The sequence below is a fragment of the Megalobrama amblycephala genome, linkage group LG5 (genome assembly GCF_018812025.1).
Source record: "Megalobrama amblycephala isolate DHTTF-2021 linkage group LG5, ASM1881202v1, whole genome shotgun sequence".
In the NCBI taxonomy this organism is placed as follows: Eukaryota; Metazoa; Chordata; class Actinopteri; order Cypriniformes; family Xenocyprididae; genus Megalobrama; species Megalobrama amblycephala.
In genome coordinates this window covers 35,743,875-35,763,639 of record NC_063048.1, presented here as the reverse complement: position 1 = coordinate 35,763,639, position 19,765 = coordinate 35,743,875, and the positions used below count along the sequence as shown (strand labels likewise).

Here is a 19,765-nt window from a genome sequence, read left to right as displayed (position 1 = left end):
TATACTGCTCTTACTGTATGCTCATATACTGCTCTCACTGTACACTCTCACTGTACACTCTCACTGTACACTCTCACTGTACACTCATATACTGCTCTCACTGTACACTCTCACTGTACACTCTCACTGTACACTCATATACTGCTCTTACTGTATGCTCATATACTGCTCTCACTGTACACTCTCACTGTACACTCTCACTGTACACTCATATACTGCTCTCACTGTATGCTCATATACTGCTCTCACTGTACACTGAAATACTGCTCTCACTGTACACTCAAATACTGCTCTCACTGTACACTCTCACTGTACACTCTCACTGTACACTCATATACTGCTCTTACTGTATGCTCATATACTGCTCTCACTGTACACTCTCACTGTACACTCATATACTGCTCTCACTGTATGCTCATATACTGCTCTCACTGTACACTCTCACTGTACACTCTCACTGTACACTCATATACTGCTCTCACTGTATGCTCATATACTGCTCTCACTGTACACTCTCACTGTACACTCATATACTGCTCTCACTGTACACTCTCACTGTACACTCTCACTGTACACTCATATACTGCTCTCACTGTACACTCATATACTGCTCTCACTGTACACTCTCACTGTACACTCTCACTGTACACTCATATACTGCTCTCACTGTACACTCTCACTGTACACTCATATACTGCTCTTACTGTATGCTCATATACTGCTCTCACTGTACACTCTCACTGTACACTCATATACTGCTCTCACTGTACACTCTCACTGTACACTCTCACTGTACACTCATATAGTGCTCTCACTGTACACTCTCACTGTACACTCTCACTGTACACTCATATACTGCTCTTACTGTATGCTCATATACTGCTCTCACTGTACACTCTCACTGTACACTCTCACTGTACACTCATATACTGCTCTCACTGTATGCTCATATACTGCTCTCACTGTACACTCATATACTGCTCTCGCTCTTACTGTACACTCAAATACTGCTCTCACTGTACACTCATATACTGCTCTCACTGTACACTCATATACTGCTCTTAATATACACTCAAATACTGTACTTTCTGATATCATATAATTTATATCAGGCTCGAGTTATAACAATAGAAGCCAGGCAAAACAAATTTCTGGCAAACAAAAAAGACAGATGATTTTTTAGTCCCATTTTTGATTATTTTGTTTCGCAGTTGCACAAATGCTAATGGTTTTGTGTGCAAAAAGAACATATACATGTGACTCTCAAGAACTACACCTCCCACAGTGCACCGCGCCAGCCATCCAGTGTGGGGTCAGAGGGCGCGTCACCATGGCAGCGGCTGGTTGTGACATCAGCGCCATTTTGGTTGTGTGTTGTGATGGAAGCAGCGAGAAAATCAGAATCCGACAGAAAAACCACGAAAATCAGACCCAAATCAGACAAATTCAGAGCAGAGAAAGCAGATTCAGCGAAGCAGGCTGAATCACATCGAGAATCAAACCGAATCTGGACGGGAGTCGTTCGGAGTCCTTTAGATCTGCAATAACAGGTTTGATTTTCACTAAAACACTTCAGCCATTTCAATCATTTTAATGTTGTTCGGTGTTGTAAATTGTGTTATATAGTATATTATCAATGAATTCTGTCATGTGTGTCGATTTGATAAAAAAATAGCATCAAGCGAATCTACCAAACAAACATCCGATATGATGAATGAGATTAATTAATACTGCAGAATCGCCTCAGAGTCTCGTTATTACGGTGAAATAGCGAGTCAGAGGATGAAAACTGAGTGAATAAACGAGTAAACACTGTAGAAGAGCAACAAGTGGTTCTCCTTCTGAACGATCATCAGGAATGCCCGAATATTCATGTGAAGATCCGTCATTATTGTTAAATTGAGCTGAAAGTGTTGATGTTTCAGAGCAGCTGCTGTCTATTTTAACATCACTTCAGCTCAACATGACCTTCTACAGCCGCACTGTTGTCTTTCAGAGCTGAATGTGAGTTTGCCTCATATCTGATGAAGTTTGTTATGTTTTAAAATATAAAGCAATGGACTGACACTTTCTCACCTCGAGGACAATAAAAGTTCTTAAGTTATTTATTTCAATCAAAGGTTGAAGAGTAAATACTATAGTGTTTTTGAACCATACTATAGTAAAGTACTTGAATTAATTTATTGTGGTAATTCTATAGTTGCTGTGATAATATAACAACTATAGTAATATAAACAAATTACCCAATACTGTTCTAAGTTTTCTACAACTTTAGGGTATATTATACTACAATATACTGTAGTAAAAACTAAAGTATACTATAACAGTTTATCAGTTCACTATAGTTAATACTACAGTATGTTGTAGCATTCATTAGCAAAGTGTTGTAAATACTACAGTATACTACAATTTACTATAGTATGGTTCAAAAACACTACAGTATTGTTTCACCTGGGGAACAAACGTTCATAGAACGATCATTCAAAGTTATCTGATGTTTAATAATGTCGTTAGCACTTATTCATCAGTCATGTGACATATTTCTGAAACATTTTAGTTGGACATTTGTCTAATGTTTTTTAAACGTTACCACATAACGTTACTAATTTTTAAAATAACATTCAAAAGTAACGTTTCCATAATGCTTGCAAAATGATCAAATAGAGGAAACATTACTTTAATGTTTTATTTAGCGCTCACATAACCAAGAAAAAAATGTTTTCAAAACATTTAACGATATTTTGAACTTTTAGAAAACATTTGGGTTCTGGAAGTTAAAATGTTAACGTATTATGTTAACTTATAAACCTTTAAAGGTTGTTAATCAATGTTTTTTGCTTCTGTTGAATCCGTCATCCCGCATTATTTCAACTTAGTTTTAAAATAATCATGTTTAACAGCCGAATTTGTGGTGAAAAACTACATTTCCCATGATGCTGCAAGTAAATCCCACCAATCAGAGTCGCTACAATCTAAAGCATGCAAAAAGAGCTCTTTAGCTCCGCCCACTCCCACTGTGATTGACATAATTGAGTATGTATATTTGCAATAAACTTAAAAATATATTGTTTTATATATAATCAACATTTTTAAATGAGTAGTTTTATATTTCTCCATTATTTTTAATTCGATTATGCTGTTCACAATGCATCATGGGATTGTAGTTCTTTCCCTCAGTAAAGCTGTTAAACGTTTTTTTGCTTCAAATCAAAGTCGTAATGTAATGATTCACCTCAAGCTCTTCCCATCTTCAGGTCTGTGTCGCTGCGATGGCTTCGCGTCCCTCATCATCATGACAGATTCCCCCGCGTCGGCTCCGTCTGGACTCTGACCCATGATGATTTATGGATTGATTCCTCAGGAGTTACACGAGCAGCTCCTGGACCAGCAGAACTACCAGAACCGGACCCGCGGGGTGGAGGAGCTGAAGAGCATCCTGACGGATCTGGACCTCCAGCAGGTGTCCTCCGGCAGCATCGTGGAGTTCATCCAGTTCCTGCGCAAGCTCCTGGACGACAGCAACTTCAAGGTGTTGTACGGCACCTTACAGCTCATCAACCTGCTGATCGAGAAGCTGGACGGCGATGTGGAGCGATACTACAAGGAGATCGTGGCGGTGACCGTCAGAGCGCTGGGAGACTCCCGTAACGTCACCCGACGCGAGTACATGAGCGTCTTCAGGCAGCTGATGAGGACGGTGGCGCCGCAGCGCGTGCTGGAGCTCGTGGTCGCTCAGCTCCGGCACCGCAACTCCAGGGTTCGAGAGGATGCCGTCAACATCATCACGGCCGCCATGCTCACGCACCCGCGCAAGGACTTCGACATCGCCGGCCTGTGTTCGGAGGTGGCCCCGTCCCTCGCCGACAGCAAGAGGAAGGTGCGCCACGCGGCTCTGGAGCTGTTCGCCGTCTTCGACTACTGTCTGGACACCGGGAAGAAGCAGCCGCTCGTGAAGGCCGTGGACCGGGTGGAGCTGACGGGAGACGTGCAGGGCCTCATGGCCGCCGTTCAGGCGCGGCGAGCGCGGCACATCCTCCCTCGGCTGGCGGCCGACGGCACGGTGGAGTATGCGCTCGTCCTGCCCAAACCGGGACAGAGACGTCTGCCTCAGCTGGGCTCCGGCGCTGATCTGGACTGGGTCATGAACGGAGGACGGGTTTCCAGCTCGCGTAGCGCCGCAGACGCCGATCCCGTAGATGACGCTCCGCAGCACAGGAGGATCGTGAGCGCCGGAAAAGGGAAGAACAAACTGCCCTGGGAGCGATCGGTCCTCACGGCTAACGGAAAGTCACCTGATCAGGTGAGTGATGACATCAGCATCATGATTTAAAGGGCTGGTTGATTATGATTTGACTTTTTTAACTTTAGTTAGTGTGTAATGTTGCTGTTTGATCATAAACAACATCTGCAAAGTTACGACACTCAAAGTTCAATGCAAAGAGAGATATTTTCTTTTACAGAAATCGCTTTTTAAGGACTACAACGAGCTTCTTCCTGGGTTAGTGACATCACTAACCGTAAAATTTACATAAACCCCGCCCCCGAGAACACACAACAAAGGGGGCGGGGCCATGTTGGGCTGCTTTAGAGAAGAGGAAGAGTTGTTTTTGTAAATGCCGTCATTTTACGCCGGACTGCTTCACAAACGAGGGTCAATTCAACACACAAGATGAACATGACGGCACATGCTAGTGGATGAGTTGAATCAACTCCACAGCAACTACATCAATTTATCCACTAACCATTCAGAAACGTCTAAAAGTTGTAACTTCTTCCTGAGTCTCTCCATCAGTGTCGACTCCGGTTTGAACAATGTAAGGCTGAACACTTTCGTCATTTTGGCTGCGTGAGATTCTCCAGCTTTGTTGTTGTTGAGCTGTTAAAGCTCCGCCCTCTTCTGGAAAGTGGAGCTCATTTGCATTTAAAGGGACACACACAAAAACGGCGTATTTTTGCTCACACCCAAATAGAGGCAAATTTGACAAGCTATAATAAATGATCTGTGGGGGATTTTGAGCTGAAACTTCACAGACACATTCTGGAGACACCAGAGACGCATATTACATCTTGAGAAAGAGAGAGGTCCACTTTAATTCAGTCATGTGGTCATTCAATCTCCTCCAGTCCTTCTGTCGTCTAATTGATAGTAGACTCTTTTATCATGTAAAAGTCTGTTCTGTTAAAAAAATAGATTATTATTTCACATGTCAGGGTTAAATTGATGTTAAATGATATTTCCTGCACATGAAGCTGAAATGAGATGTGTGTGAAACGAAGGACTAACACATGTAACCGCGACTCACTGGAGGTGGTTTGTGTTCTCGTGACGTGATCCAGTGTGTGTGTCAGTGATCCGGCAGTGTTTCCCAGCAACACTGGAAGACTAACAAACACCAGCAGCACATGGAGGATTTCTGAAGTTTTCCAGCACAAATATCCAAACATTCTTAAATCAAGATACATTTACTGGAGAAGAGAAATGACTGAAGAAGAGAAGAGTGAAGAGTGAGTTTGTGATTAAAACAAAATATCTGTCAATGGAGTCAGAAAAATAAATTAAAATTGGCAGATATTTGTTCTTGTTTCAATCACAAACTCACTCTTCACTCTTCTTATCTTCAGTCATTTCTCTTCTCCAGTAAATGTATCTTGATTTAAGAATGTTTAGAAATTTGTGCTGGAAAACGAGACAGAAACACTGAGAAGAAGATCGTGTTTTGCAGTGGAGTCGTCTATAGATGATAATGGATTAAAACTGTGTTAATGTTCTTCTCATGGAGTGTGTCAGATGAGATCTCAGAGCGATCGATTGTAAACTTATTTATTTACTTATATATTTATTTTTTATGGCTTATTTATTTATGTATTATTTATGGTATTTATGTTCTTTACCAGAACATAACACCAGAGCACATTCCTCGCACATGTTGTACTTTGGCAATAAAAGTGGATTGTGATTGTGAAACACAAGGATAATGTGTGTGTTTATTCCTGCAGGTTTGCAGTGAAGATCCGTCCACATCCATGAGACTCCGTCAGGACACCGGTGCCAAATACAGTACGAACTCCCATGATTCACCATGTTTTCATAGCATATAGTTTCATATTCAACATATAGTCCACTGAAGATCTCACATCAGACATGATTGGTTCTACTCATAATGTACTGAACCCGGCTTCATTTCCCAGAGATCCTCTTGTTGAACTGATTATGTGAAGTGAGCGGCGTGATTATCTACTATCACACTGATCCAGTGTCTTCTGTTCTGGTCCAGGTCCATCAGAACCGCTTCAGTCTCCGGGCCGGACGCACAGGTCTCTGGGTCGACTGCGGCGCAGCGGAAGCTTGGATTCGGATCCAGACATTTTCAAAACAGCCAGTGAGCCTGAGAAAGGTGACGGCGCTGTCAGAAGAACACGCTCGTTTCATACGCTAATCTTTATAGTTATTATTATCTCTATAAACGTATGAAATGAGCCTGAAAACATCAGAGCTCTCACTGCATCACCACTGGATCGACCAATCAGCATCCAGGCCTTTATAAATATGATCAGGCGGCAGTTTAATGGGATTTTATTAAAGGTTTCTGTGCGGTAGAGTTCGAGAGTAACAATTGGGACCAGTGTTATTCATGTAATATCAGTTTTTATTTACATTTTCAAATAGCTGTAATTTAATTTCTTAAGTTTTAGTATTTTTTAAATTAATATTTAAGTTTAATTTATTTTTATTTCAGTTTTACTTTTTATTTATTTCCAGTTAGTAATTTTAGTGCTTCAATTTTATTTCAGTGAGTTGCCAAGGCATCATTTCTAATTTTTGTTTAGTTTAAGGTTTTCATCTAATATTTATATTTTATTATATTTGAGCTTTATTTCAATGAACAGAAATGTTTTAAATAGATTTAGATAATAATAATGTCATTTATCACTGAAAAGTATGAAATAAAAAATGTAATTGTGAATTTTTAATGACTTTATAACTGGCAATTGGATGTTTATATCTCAAAACTTCTGAGGAAAAAAGTAAAAAAAAAGCCCTATTATTAAAATATTATTTAAACAAATTATGAACAACAAGAACTAATGAAATATTAACGACCGATTATGTTTGCTTTTTCCTGTCAGCATTTTGTTTTTCTGTGCTTTGTTTTTGTATAGTAAAATAAAGTTGTAGTTTGCCTTTTTTACCTAATAATTTAGTCAGATAAATGCCTTAAACAACTTTAGTGTTTTGTTCTTCTCTCATATTCAAAATATTAGGTAAATATCCAAATTTTCCTCATATTTTGATGGTGTAATCAAACTTGTAGGGTCATTGTGTTTTCACTCTTATACAGTAGGGGGCGCTATTACACATCTTCTGAAAGAGTACAGAATCTCCAGATCAAAACACAGGCAAAGAAGCAGCAGAAACAAGCGATAAAAGCATTGCTGACGCACAAAGTTTTGTGAAAATGATCAAAAATGCTGGAGGTGGCTGGTAACTTTTTACAAAAACACTGGCGGGGAAAGAGTGAAAAACAAACATCCCCTCTGGACATCCCTTTTGGCCACTGCTGTAACCTCGCAATTACCTTTTATATGTTTTTATTGTGTGGCAGAAACGAGCTTGTAAACAGCACATATTCAGTGTTTCCTGTTCCTCCCGCAGGTTTGAAGACCGGCCGTTTCCTGTCGGGCAGCGTGGAGCGCACCTTCTCCCTCCCCTCCAACTCAACACCTCCGGGCTCCTTCCTGCTGCCCTCGTACCCGCTGACCGCTCTAGCAGGAAGTCTGCTGACCCCGACCGTCCCCCACCGAAACCACGCCGAGCCCTCCCTCTCCATGTCCAGCACGTGGCCCAACAGACGTGACGTCAGCCCTCACCGCAGGAGCGACATCGCCGGTTAGTGCTCTTCATCTCACAGGAAATGAACGAACCCACGTGAGCTGAACTAACGAGCGCCTCTGATGATGTCACAGGTGAGGTGAGCTCCAGCAAGCGCTCTCCGCTGCCTCCTCGTGTTGTCCGCCAGAGCCGGACCGGCGGCAGACCCTCGTCAGAGCAGGACAGGAACCTGCTGCTGGATCTGTCCGTCAGCAGCGCAGGAGGGCCGGAGGACGAGCCGCTGGACCGCGAGGAGGTGAGCGTGACGCTCTGCCGCGTGTCTGCGCTGATTCCAGCCGCCCGTGACCTTGGTCTGTTCTCGTCTTCTTTCAGATGCTGAACTCCTTGCGGTCGCTGAGGAACAGCGCGGCCAAGAAGAGGGCCAAAGTCAGCGCGAGCGGCTCCGAACCGGATCCAGACAGTCCGGACTCGGCGGTGAAGCTGGAGCTGGTTCCTGATTCTCCGGAGCAGACGTCCCCGTCCGTCACCAGCCCTCTGAGCGAGAGCGGCCTGAGCAGCCTGTACTCGCCCCCGTCACCCAGCGGCACCAAGAGCAGGTCAGACCGGACGCTAACACCCGCCATAAACATGTTCAGTTCAGCTTCACATGAGCTAATTCTCATTCCTGACCGCAGCCCCGTGAACTCCGCTGAGAAACCACGGGTGGCGTCAGGAAGACGTGACCTTGGCGCTCAAGGTGCGTATGTGAAGCACACATCTGCGTACGTGCCGTCACACGTGTGTCACGTGACCTCTGTGTGTGTTTTCCTCAGGCGTGACGCAGCAGGATAAGAGCCTGTCTGACGGGAGTGTCGGTGTGGTCGGTCAGAGACTCGTTTACTCAAACAGATTGTTAGATCCGGACGAGGAGAAGCCTGGCGATATGACATCATCACCACAGATCAGAGCCGCCGGCCGCGAGCCGCTCCGCGCCCTCAGAGCCGCTAAAGGTGAGCGGTGTCTTCTGCATTTATTTGATCGAAAATACTGTAAAAATTGTGAAATATTTGTGCCCAAATTTTTCTGAATAGTTTCATGCATATAGTCCTGTTAATAGTGTCCTATGTGAACATGTTCTGCATTTATTTTCCCCAGGTTTTTGTTTTTTTTCTTAAAAAACGTGTTTGAATGTGCGGTGGGCAGATGTGTTGTATGCACCCCTCGATGTAAATTTTGAATAGGAGGAGAACATTTATGCATCCAACTCAAACTAACTGCTTTCAACAGATCAACAGATGAATCAAAGTTGAAGAATATTCGATGCGAACGCAAAAAAGTTGCATCTAGCTTATAATCTCTTGAATATGAAAACAAAACAAATAACAAATCCTTTTGTTTTAAAGTGGTGGAACATAGTGAAGAACAAAGTGCAGACATTAAGTTGATCCAACAGAGCATTGTGAATCAAAATGTTAAATGAACGATTCATTAGAAAAAATTACATCTGTATGTGACCCTGGACCACAAACCCAGTCAGAAGTCACACGGGTATATTTGTAGCTATAGCCAACAATACATTGTTTGGGTCAAAATTATTTATTTTTTTTCTTTAATGCCAAAAATCATTAGGATATTAAGTAAAGATCATGTTCCATGAGGATATTTTGTAAATTTTCTACCATAAATATATAACAAATTCTTTTTGTGAGTGGATATACATTGTTAAGGACTTCATTTGGTCAAATTTAAGGTGATTTTCTCAATATTTTAATTTTTTTGCACCTTCAGATTCCAGATTTTCAAATAGTTGTATCTTGGCCAAATGTCATATCATAACAAACCATACATCAATGAAAAGCTTATATATATTCAGCTTTCAGATGATGTATAAATCTTAATTTAATAAAATCGACCCTTATGAATGGTTTTGTAGTCCAGGGTCACATATAACAAACAAACTAAAAATAAATAAATTAAAAAATAAATGAATTAACAAATAACAATATATAATATATAACAATATAAAATATTATGAAAGCAAAAAGTACTAAACAAGACCAATGACCTTGATTTATTAACCCATTAAACACAGTATACCCCATTTCCCCATGATATATGTACTTACAAGTCATTTTCCCACCGGCAACTATAGTTGTCGCTCGTACTTTTGACTAAGTATACAAAAAACTATAGATCTCTTGTAAGATTTGTTTTGTTTGGATGATTCTAGAGACCCTCATGAATACGTAGATATATTTATGTCAACAAAAAATTCCTAATATTAACATGAAAATTACTTTTATTTGGGAGGGTTTGGCTTCGCTATGCTTCCTGGAAGTAGGGGTTGGAAATTGACAGCCTCATGTCACAGGAAGGAAGTGAATACCTTTTTTTTGTTCTTGAAATCCTTTATTTGGATGTTTTCTTGCATGTCATTGAGACATAAAACATAGAAAACATCTAGAAAAATACTTACAAAAGAAAAATGACAACCATACACTGTGGCAACTATAGTTGCCGGTGGGCTAAAATGGGTTAAAATTAAAAATCTGTTTTCTATGTGAATATATAGTAAAGTGTAATTTATTCCTGTGATCAAAGCTGAATTTTCAGCATCATTACTCCAGTCTTCAGTGTCAGTGGCACTGAAATTAATACTTTTATTCATAAAGGATAAATTTCAAATAAATGCTGTTCTTTTGAACTTTCTATTCATCAAATCATCAATCCTGAAAAATGAAATGCATCACTTTCCACAAAAAATATTAAACTGATTTCATCATTGATAATAATCAGAAATTATGAAAAATAATTAAATTGTAATAATTCACAATTTTACTGTAGTTATTTTAAATTGTAATATTTCACAATTTTTACTGTAATTATTTTAAGTTGTAATAATATTTCACAATTTTTACTGTAGTTAAAGTTGTAATAATATTTCACAATTTTTACTGTAGTTATTTGAAATTGTAATATTTCACAATTTTTACTGTAGTTATTTGAAATTGTAATAATTCACAATTTTTACTGTAGTTATTTTAAGTTGTAATAATATTTCACAATTTTTACTGTAGTTATTTTAAATTGTAATAATTCACAATTTTTACTGTAGTTATTTTAAGTTGTAATATTTCACAATTTTTACTGTTGTTATTTTAAATTGTAATATTTCACAATTTTTACTGTAGTTATTTTAAGTTGTAATAATATTTCACTATTTTTACTGTAGTTATTTTAAATTGTAATAATTCACAATTTTTACTGTAGTTATTTTAAGTTGTAATAATATTTCACAATTTTTACTGTTGTTATTTTAAATTGTAATATTTCACAATTTTTACTGTAGTTATTTTAAGTTGTAATAATATTTCACAATTTTTACTGTTGTTATTTTAAATTGTAATAATTCACAATTTTTACTGTAGTTATTTTAAGTTGTAATAATATTTCACAATTTTTACTGTTGTTATTTTAAATTGTAATATTTCACAATTTTTACTGTAGTTATTTAAAATTGTAATATTTCACAATTTTAACTGTAGTTACTTTAAATTGTAGTAATATTTTGCAATTTTTTACTGTATTTTTGATCAAATAAATGCAGCTTTGGTGAGCAGAAGAAACTTCTTTTTAAAACATTTCAAAAAAATAATTCCACACTTTTGTCCAGTAATGTCTGTGAGTCGTGTTGAATATTTTTTGAAGTTCTCATGTTTGTTTCAGGATCTCAGCAGCACACGTCGAAGTCCTGCAGTGCGCGCGACATGTCGGAGGGAGTGATCGGACGAGGTCGGTTCACGGCTGTTTTACGGGCTGATGGTCTGAAACACTGCTGCTCTCGTCCTTCACTCGTCTTCTTTCCTCATTTCTGCAGGAGTGTTTGGTTCTGTTGTTCTTCCCAGTCGTCCCAGTGTGGCGGCTTCACCAGATCAGGGCGACTCGTCCAGTAAAGCCACCCGTGAGCCTCCGTCAGGCGTGTACGGCCACGCTTTCACCGGCGGAAACATCGACTCTGACGACAGTCCTGAACCGGAGGAGCTGCTGGTGCGTCTCAAACAAGCTGTGAATTTAACTAGCGCACAAAATTAGAATATGGCATAAAACATTTGCAAATAAAGCAGCGTTTCCATCCCATGCGTTCAAAAGAACAAAATCATCACTTCCTGTGAAATTGGTGCAAAATATCAGTAATAAAACTCAAAATGTGCATAAAAATACATGGATGGAAACATAGCTAGTGAGTCACATGATGTGTGTTTTACAGGAGAGGGTAAAACTGTCTAAGTTTGCACGTGACAAGATGCGTCAGCGCCGTCTGGAGCAGCAGGACGAACCACCCGCTCCAGACCCGACGAGACGTGATGTGAAAGGTGAAAGGTCAACAGCAGTGACAGCCCTCACTCAGCCGTGTCTGTCTTCCTCACGGTCTCTGCATCTGTTTTCCAGACGTGACCCTGAACGGCTGCGGGTCGCTCTCGGATGAATCTCCCTGCAGTCCGACGGGACCACAGAACCCAGTGAAATGTCTGAGCCCCGCCCACCAGCCCACCCCCCGACCGGCCCGCCCAATAGAAACGCAGCGCCGCGACTCAGACGAACGCCTAGTCTGAACCGGACGCGACCGCCTGCGGCACACAGCTCCGGTGTGAATCCTGAAAAATCCGTTTCCACAAAAATATGAACTGTTTTCCCTGTCAATGTCTGAGGTTTGTCTGTGTGTAATCCCGTTTTTCCGTCAGATGAGTTGATTTCTGGGAGCCCTGGAAAAGACGGACAGGATCCGGCAGAGCTGCGGCCCTTCTCTAAACCGGAGCTGGCGCTCACTCAGAGCTTCAGGCTGCTCGCCTCGGACGACTGGTCAGTCTAAATCACATGATCACCGCCAGCATTGACACACAAATACGAGCCGTTCTGTCTCTAATATGTTCCGTTCATGAAGGGAGAAGAAGATCGAGGGGCTGAACTTCCTGCGCAGTCTGGCTCAGTATCATCCCGACGTCCTCGTGAGCAGGATTCACGACGTGTGCCTCGCTCTCATTCAGGAGGTCAGTCGGGATCATTTCGTCACTTTGAGTCTGAAGTCAGCTTTATTTTTTTATCAGATCGTTTCAAAGCAGTGATAAACAGGAAAACAACAGCATTAAAGTGTGTAATAAAGCTGTTTGTGAAGGTACAGTTTCAAAGTTAAATGCAGTTTCCTGTCTCCCTGACTGACTGAAGGTTCGTAACCTGCGCTCCGGCGTGTCCCGCGTGGCCGTGGTGGCGCTGGGCGACATGTTTGTGGCGCTGCAGAAGGGAATGGATCAGGAGCTGGACGGGACGACCAGAGCGCTGCTGCACAAAGCCGGGGAATCCAACGCCTTCATCAGACAGGACGTGGAGCGGGCGCTGGACAGCATGGTGCAGCACTGCACACTGACCCGCAGCATGAGCGCGCTGCTCGCCGGAGGACTCGGGTCAGCACACGCCTCCTCGCCTTCACGTCAGCTTCTGTTGTGCTTCTGAAACGCTGAAACGTCTGTGTCTGTTTCCTCAGTCACCTGAACTCGGTCGTGCGCAAGTGTGCGGCTCAGCATCTGTGCGCTCTGGTGGAGAGGGCCGGCGCCGCCCGCCTGCTGTCCGGGACCAAAGATCTCACCGACCGCATTCTGCCCGCCGCCTCGAAGCTGGCACAGGACTCGTCTCAGGAGGCCAGGTGAGCCACGCCACGGGTCAGAGGTCACTCACGCTCTCACCTCAGCGCTTCACGGTGTCATCGCTGTGTCTCTTTCAGGTACTTTGGTCGGCGGATGCTGCTGTTTTTGTCCTCTCATCGTGACTTTGATAAGATGATGGAGAAGTTCGTCCCGGCTAAAGACCTGCCGGCCATCAGGGACGCCGTCTTCACTCTCAAAACCAAGGTGTGTCTGTGTGATGAAACCATGCCAAGTCTGGCGATGTCATCAGATGTCTGTCAGGGTTCAGTGTTGATCTCCGTGTTCCAGGGTTTGGGTGAAATGCCTCAGGACGCTCCGTCGGCGCGGGGCAGACGCTCTCTCATGGGCAGCGGACTCGTGCGCACCTCGTCCCTCACACGTGACCCTCTGACGGCCAGCAGGTAGGACACGCACACACCCGTCTGTCCGCTGTCTGACGCTCATGCTGTGACGCTCACGAGCACGTGTCTTCAGCAGAGACTCCGGACAGTCCGTGAACAGAGCGGCCGCACACAGCCTGGCGGACAGAAGCGAGTACGTCAAACAGATGAAGACGCTGCTGAGCTCCAAAGACTTCAGGGAGAGAATCAGGGCCATCGATCAGCTGGTGTCCGACTGCGAGGAGAACCCGTCTCTGGTCATCGGCAGCCTGTTCCCGGTAATTAAACCTGTCAGTCATCAAAGCTTCAAAACTGGGTTATTATCGGTAACTTGAACTAAAGCAAAAAAAAACATTTGTTTGAAATAAAATAACGTTTAAGGGCTGGTTGATTATGATTGGACTTTTTTAACTTTAGTTAGTGTGTAATGTTGCGGTTTGATCATAAACAACATCTGCAAAGTTACGACGCTCAAAGTTCAATGCAAAGGAGATATTTTCTTTTACAGAAATCACTTTTTAAGGACTACAACGAGCTTCTTCCTGGGTTAGTGACATCACAAACCTTAACATTTACATAAATCCCGCCCCCGAGAACACTCAACAAAGGGGGCGGGGCCATGTTGGGCTGCTTTAGAGAAGAGGAAGAGTTGTTTTTGTAAATGCCGTCATTTTACGCCGGACTGCTTCACAAACGAGGGTCAATTCAACACAAAAGATGAACATGACGGCACATGCTAGTGGATGAGTTGAATCAACTCCACAGCAACTACATCAATTTATCCACTAACCATTCAGAAATGTCTAAAAGTTGTAACTTCTTCCTGAGTCTCTCCATCAGTGTCGACTCCGGTTTGAACAATGTAAGGCTGAACACTTTCGTCATTTTGGCTGCGTGAGATTCTCCAGCTTTGTTGTTGTTGAGCTGTTAAAGCTCCGCCCTCTTCTGGAAAGCGGAGCTCATTTGCATTTAAAGGGACACACACAAAAACGGCGTGTTTTTGCTCACACCCAAATAGGGGCAAATTTGACAAGCTATAATAAATGATCTGTGGGGGATTTTGAGCTGAAACACATTCTGGAGACACCAGAGACTGATATTACATCTTACATCAAAATGTAAAACTTATTTTATTTCAGCAACATTTTTGCCTTCATTTAGCTGAACTTGAAGTACTAAATATCTGAAATAAAAATAAATAAAAAGATTTTTTTTTTTTTAAAAATACAACAAAATTACCAAAATTAACTAAACTTAAAATGTAAATGGAAAAATAAAAACTAAAATATAAAAAGTCAAAATATAATATATCAGTAATACTAAAGTAACACTGCTTCAGATAGAATTGATACATTGTAATATATCTTGATTTAAATAGAATTAAGAGAGTTAGATGGCATCTGTTGTTTTATTTGAATAAGTTTTTATTTTCTGTTTTCGTTTTAATTTTAGTTCAAGTTTTGGTAATTTAGTTGTGTGTTTTTGCCATTTTTATTAGTTATTTTAGGACTTCAACTTTAAATGAAAAAGAGAAATGTTTCCTTGGAAACTAGCTGAAATGAAATAAAAATGAAAGTTTTTTTATATTTTATAACAAAAACGTTTTTTTATGGTTTTAGCTAACTATAATAACCCTGTTTGACCAGAAGATCATAACATCCCATGATGATGGTGATGATGTTTGATGATGATGATGGTCTGCGCAGGTGTTTGACGCTCTGAAGGCGCGTCTGCAGGAGTCCAACAGTAAAGTGAACCTGCGCGCGCTGGAGGCGTTACAGACGATCATCGCTCTGCTCAACGACAGCCTGGCTCCAGTGCTCAACATCCTCATTCCCGCCGTCGTGGACAATCACCTCAACTCCAAAAACAACGGCATCTACACGGCGGCGCTGGGGGCCGTTCAAGCTCTGATCGACAACATCGGTGGGTTGACTTTGTGTTTGCGACATAAAGCCGTTGACTTCACCTGCTCACTGTAGCACCTGTGTGTTTTCAGACAACAGCCTTCTTCTTCAGCCCTTCTGCTCCAAGGCCCAGTATCTGAGCGGGAAAGCAAAACTGGATCTGATTGAGAAGGTCGCAGGTGAGTCGATGTGTTTTCAGGCTCTACTAGAATGCTTAGTTTCCTCATATTCTCCATTGTTGCAGCAACACTACACACTGAAGGCAGATGCAGATGTGCTCTTGTTTCTGACGTGTGTGTTTCAGAGCTGGTGACGGAGCTGTACCCGCGCAAACCGCAGCTGGTGGAGCAGAAGGTTCTTCCGTTCTTCTGGAAGCTGCTCAGCTCCTCCGGTAACAGCGGCAGCGTCAAGGCGGCCGCCGCTAAACTGGCCGAGGCGCTGCACGCGCACATGGGCCGGACGCTGGTGGAGAGCGCCGCCTCGCAGCCCACGAACGTTCAGTGCGACCTGAACGAGCTCCTGAGGGCCCAACACACACACTCTACCTGAATACAGACGTTTCTGCATTTCCCACAGTGCCTGGACTCTTGTTTTATAAGAAAGAGAAGCGCTTGACTAATGCTATTAGCGGATTCACACTCAGATTAGATCTGACAGGATCAGGTTTGCCGCTTTGCACTTTCACGGTACCGCGATCATGATTCTTGTGGTCGTGTTGAAAGATTTTGAATGTAAAATGCACAATTGTTTTGTAACGTGTGCTATGGAGCATTTCTAAGAGATGTGTCGTTATTATTATCAGAGTCTTTTGTACTGTATAATAGCACAGTATTAGCTGTACTGTATGTCGGTGCAGTGTATTTTTGACAATGAAGCAATGATGGTTCTGTTCTAAGTGCGACCCGTCTTAGTTTTGTTGCATGACCAAATTTATTATTGATGGGGTTCAAAAAATACAATGAAAAGAGCAAAATATCAGTCAGAACGATGCCTCCATCAGCTCTGGATGTGAAACCGCTGTATTTTTGTGAATGTGAAGCTTTGAATAATAATAATAATAATAATAATACAGGTGAATTCATGTCCAGATGTAGTTCTCAGTTTAGTGCCAGTCATTCCAGAACAGCCTTGATGAGATTTCACATTAAATTATATATGAGAGAGATTTATCTATATAATAAAGTGTCTTATTTCTGTAAACACTCGTGCTGTGATTATTTCCACATCTGATTCTACACAAACTTGACATATGTGTTTTTCTTCCTTACATGAACATATGTGAGCTTAATAATTAAAAATCTACATTTTTAAAATAAATTATTTATATATTTATTCTAGTAACAAACACACAAACCGAATTGACAATTAAAAAAACACTTGTTAGAGAAAATGTACCGTTCGTTTATTTAGTATTTTTAATGCAAGTATAATTGAATCTAACATGAAGTGGTTTAATCCAGGAGTTTTCGAAGTTTTCTGATCCACAACTATATATTTTCAAGTATAAAGGCATTTTTATACAGTGACAAACAAATAATATTATTTATGTGTAAATGTGTAAAATGTTATCTGGAGAATCGCTACACAATTAATCAAAATAAAACAATTCTTTTTGTATTTAGAGTTATAATTTAATATTTAAAACAATATTAATAATCGTAATAATATTGTTTCGTTCTTAACAAAAAAATCAAAAATGTGTAAAATATTACCTGGAGAATATTCATTTTATATTTAACTGACACTTTTTTTTTTTAAATAAATGGAGTTGAACAATTAATAAAAATAAAACTGAAATCTTTTTTATAATTAGTTAAAATAATATTAAAAATAAATATAAATAATTTTTATATTATTATTGTGTCATTCTCATTAATATATATATTTTTATTATTATAAATGTGTTCTCAAATTACTGAAATATTAATTTAATATCTCAGTGTTTCTTCAAGTTGATATTTTATGTATATAAGGTGACAGAAGTTTGAGATCTGCTGCTGTAGTGAATAAAATATATCAGAATTACATTAAACCACCTGATCCTCAAACATATAATTGAATCTAACATGAAGTGGTTTAATCCAGGAGTTTTCGAAGTTTTCTGGCCCACAACTATATATTTTCAAGTATAAAGGCATTTTTATACAGTGACAAGCAAAAAAAATATTATTTATGTGTGAATATTGTAAATGTGTAAAATATTATCTGGAGAATCGCTACACAATTAATCGAAATAAAACATTTCTTTTTGTTTTTAGAGTTTTAATTTAATATTTAAAACAATATTAATAATCGTAATAACTATTATTGTTTCGTTCTTAAAAAAAAAAAAAAAAAAATCGAAAATGTGTAAAATATTACCTAACGGACACTTTTTTTCCCAAATAAAACGTTATTTGTTTTATTTGTCTTTTATTATATATATATATATATATATATATATATATATATATATATATATATATATATATATATATATATATATTTACAGATATAATCTACAAACATCACAAAAAATGAATAATCCGTTAAAAAGTTTTACCTCAGGATGAAATATTCCATCAAATTCGGCGCGCTTTACATACACGTCACACGAACACACCGCCCGCGCATGCGCACTTCCACTCTCGGTGACGTAAGCCGGACGCGCGCCACATTCGATCAGCAGTTTCATTTGCGCTCTTGTGTTTATGTTTATTTAGAAGATGAAAGCGTGAATATGTTTCAGTTATGAGCGTTTATTGTGTTTGATTTGAGCGCCGAGGAGCGGAAGGAGAAGCGGTATGTTTGATTCGACCGCGTTTGTTTATAAATATTCACTGAAGATGATGATTATGGTTATTATTGTGATTGTGGTTCTACAATGAGCTCCAATCAGAGGACGTTATTCCAGTCATGGGGCTGCAGCGTGCCTCACAGAGACCAGAGCAAAACCAGCTCAGACCGGAGGAAAACCACCTCAAATCAAAGCAAAACCACCTCAGACTGGAGGAAAACCACCTCAAATCAAAGCAAAACCACCTCAGACCAGCACAAAACCACCGTAAGCGCCTCAGAGCGGGCAGACCGCAGGAGTTTGTGGGGTGAGACCACAGCCGCACCTCAGCATGATGAAGCCGATGATGAAGACGATGATGACGTCATGCTGGTGGCCGTGTTCGAGGCCGAGCGCTCGCTGCAGGCCGGTCCCGAGCCGGGATTCGACCCCTCTGCGGGCCGGGTCTGGATCTACCCCACCAACTACCCCGTCCGGCAGTACCAGCTGGAGATCTGCGAGGCGGCGCTGCTGAGGAACACGCTGGTCTGTCTGCCCACCGGCCTGGGCAAGACCTTCATCGCCGCCGTGCTCATGTACAACTACTACCGCTGGTTCCCCGCGGGCAAGATCGTCTTCATGGCTCCCACCAAACCGCTGGTGGCGCAGCAGATCCAGGCCTGTTACGGGGTCATGGGGATCCCGCAGCAGCACATGGCCGAGCTCACAGGTCAGGGTCAGGTCACGACCTCCAGGGGTCGAGGGATGGCAAACCAACCATTTTATTAGGATTAATTAATTTATTAATCAGATTTATAATTATATTATCATTGTGACTTTCTAAGTAATAATTAGTTTTTAATTATTTAGTTATTTACTTCAAATCTCAGGTATTTAATGGAAACAGCTAAGGTCACGACCTCGAGAGGTCATGGGATTCAGTCCCAGAAAAAACAATTAAATCGATTAATTAAAGCTGCTGTCCGCGATTTTTGGCCCTCTAGCGGTTAATAAACAGAACTGCACGTGTCTTGCGGAGGAACATTGTAGCCGGAGCTACTTTTCTCCGTGTGTGTCTATGGCGAGTCACGCAGTTACTGTGAAACTCTGCGGCGAGTCCTACCAGTCCGGTCTGAAATAGGCCGAATATAAACGCTTATTATAAGTGTAGCATAATGATTCAGGATAAGACAAAAACACGGTTTGGAAAATGG

At 41.0% G+C, this 19,765-nt stretch overlaps 2 protein-coding genes across 3 annotated transcripts in view; both read left to right on the top strand.

Moving 5' to 3' along the window:
- Window positions 1-1,322: 1,322 nt before the first annotated feature.
- On the top strand, window positions 1,323-16,996 carry LOC125269213 (TOG array regulator of axonemal microtubules protein 1). Its single transcript, XM_048192070.1, is given in 24 exon segments — window positions 1,323-1,550; window positions 3,255-4,300; window positions 5,998-6,058; window positions 6,276-6,395; window positions 7,655-7,888; window positions 7,966-8,126; window positions 8,204-8,427; window positions 8,506-8,567; window positions 8,644-8,820; window positions 11,537-11,602; window positions 11,688-11,857; window positions 12,078-12,183; window positions 12,260-12,358; window positions 12,361-12,456; window positions 12,553-12,670; window positions 12,753-12,858; window positions 13,034-13,269; window positions 13,350-13,508; window positions 13,587-13,713; window positions 13,798-13,910; window positions 13,984-14,167; window positions 15,596-15,815; window positions 15,889-15,975; window positions 16,101-16,996. Coding segments are annotated over 23 exon segments (4,137 nt in total). The 5' UTR covers window positions 1,323-1,550; window positions 3,255-3,334; the 3' UTR covers window positions 16,346-16,996.
- A 1,391-nt stretch (window positions 16,997-18,387) lies between these two features.
- fancm (FA complementation group M) overlaps window positions 18,388-19,765 on the top strand; it is a 34,508-nt gene continuing 33,130 nt past the window's right edge. For both annotated transcript variants that reach the window (XM_048192054.1, XM_048192053.1), the window contains exon 1: window positions 18,388-19,281. In XM_048192054.1, the coding sequence (XP_048048011.1) occupies window positions 18,660-19,281 (622 nt within the window). In that variant the 5' untranslated portion in view covers window positions 18,388-18,659. The remainder of the gene's footprint in view (window positions 19,282-19,765) is intronic.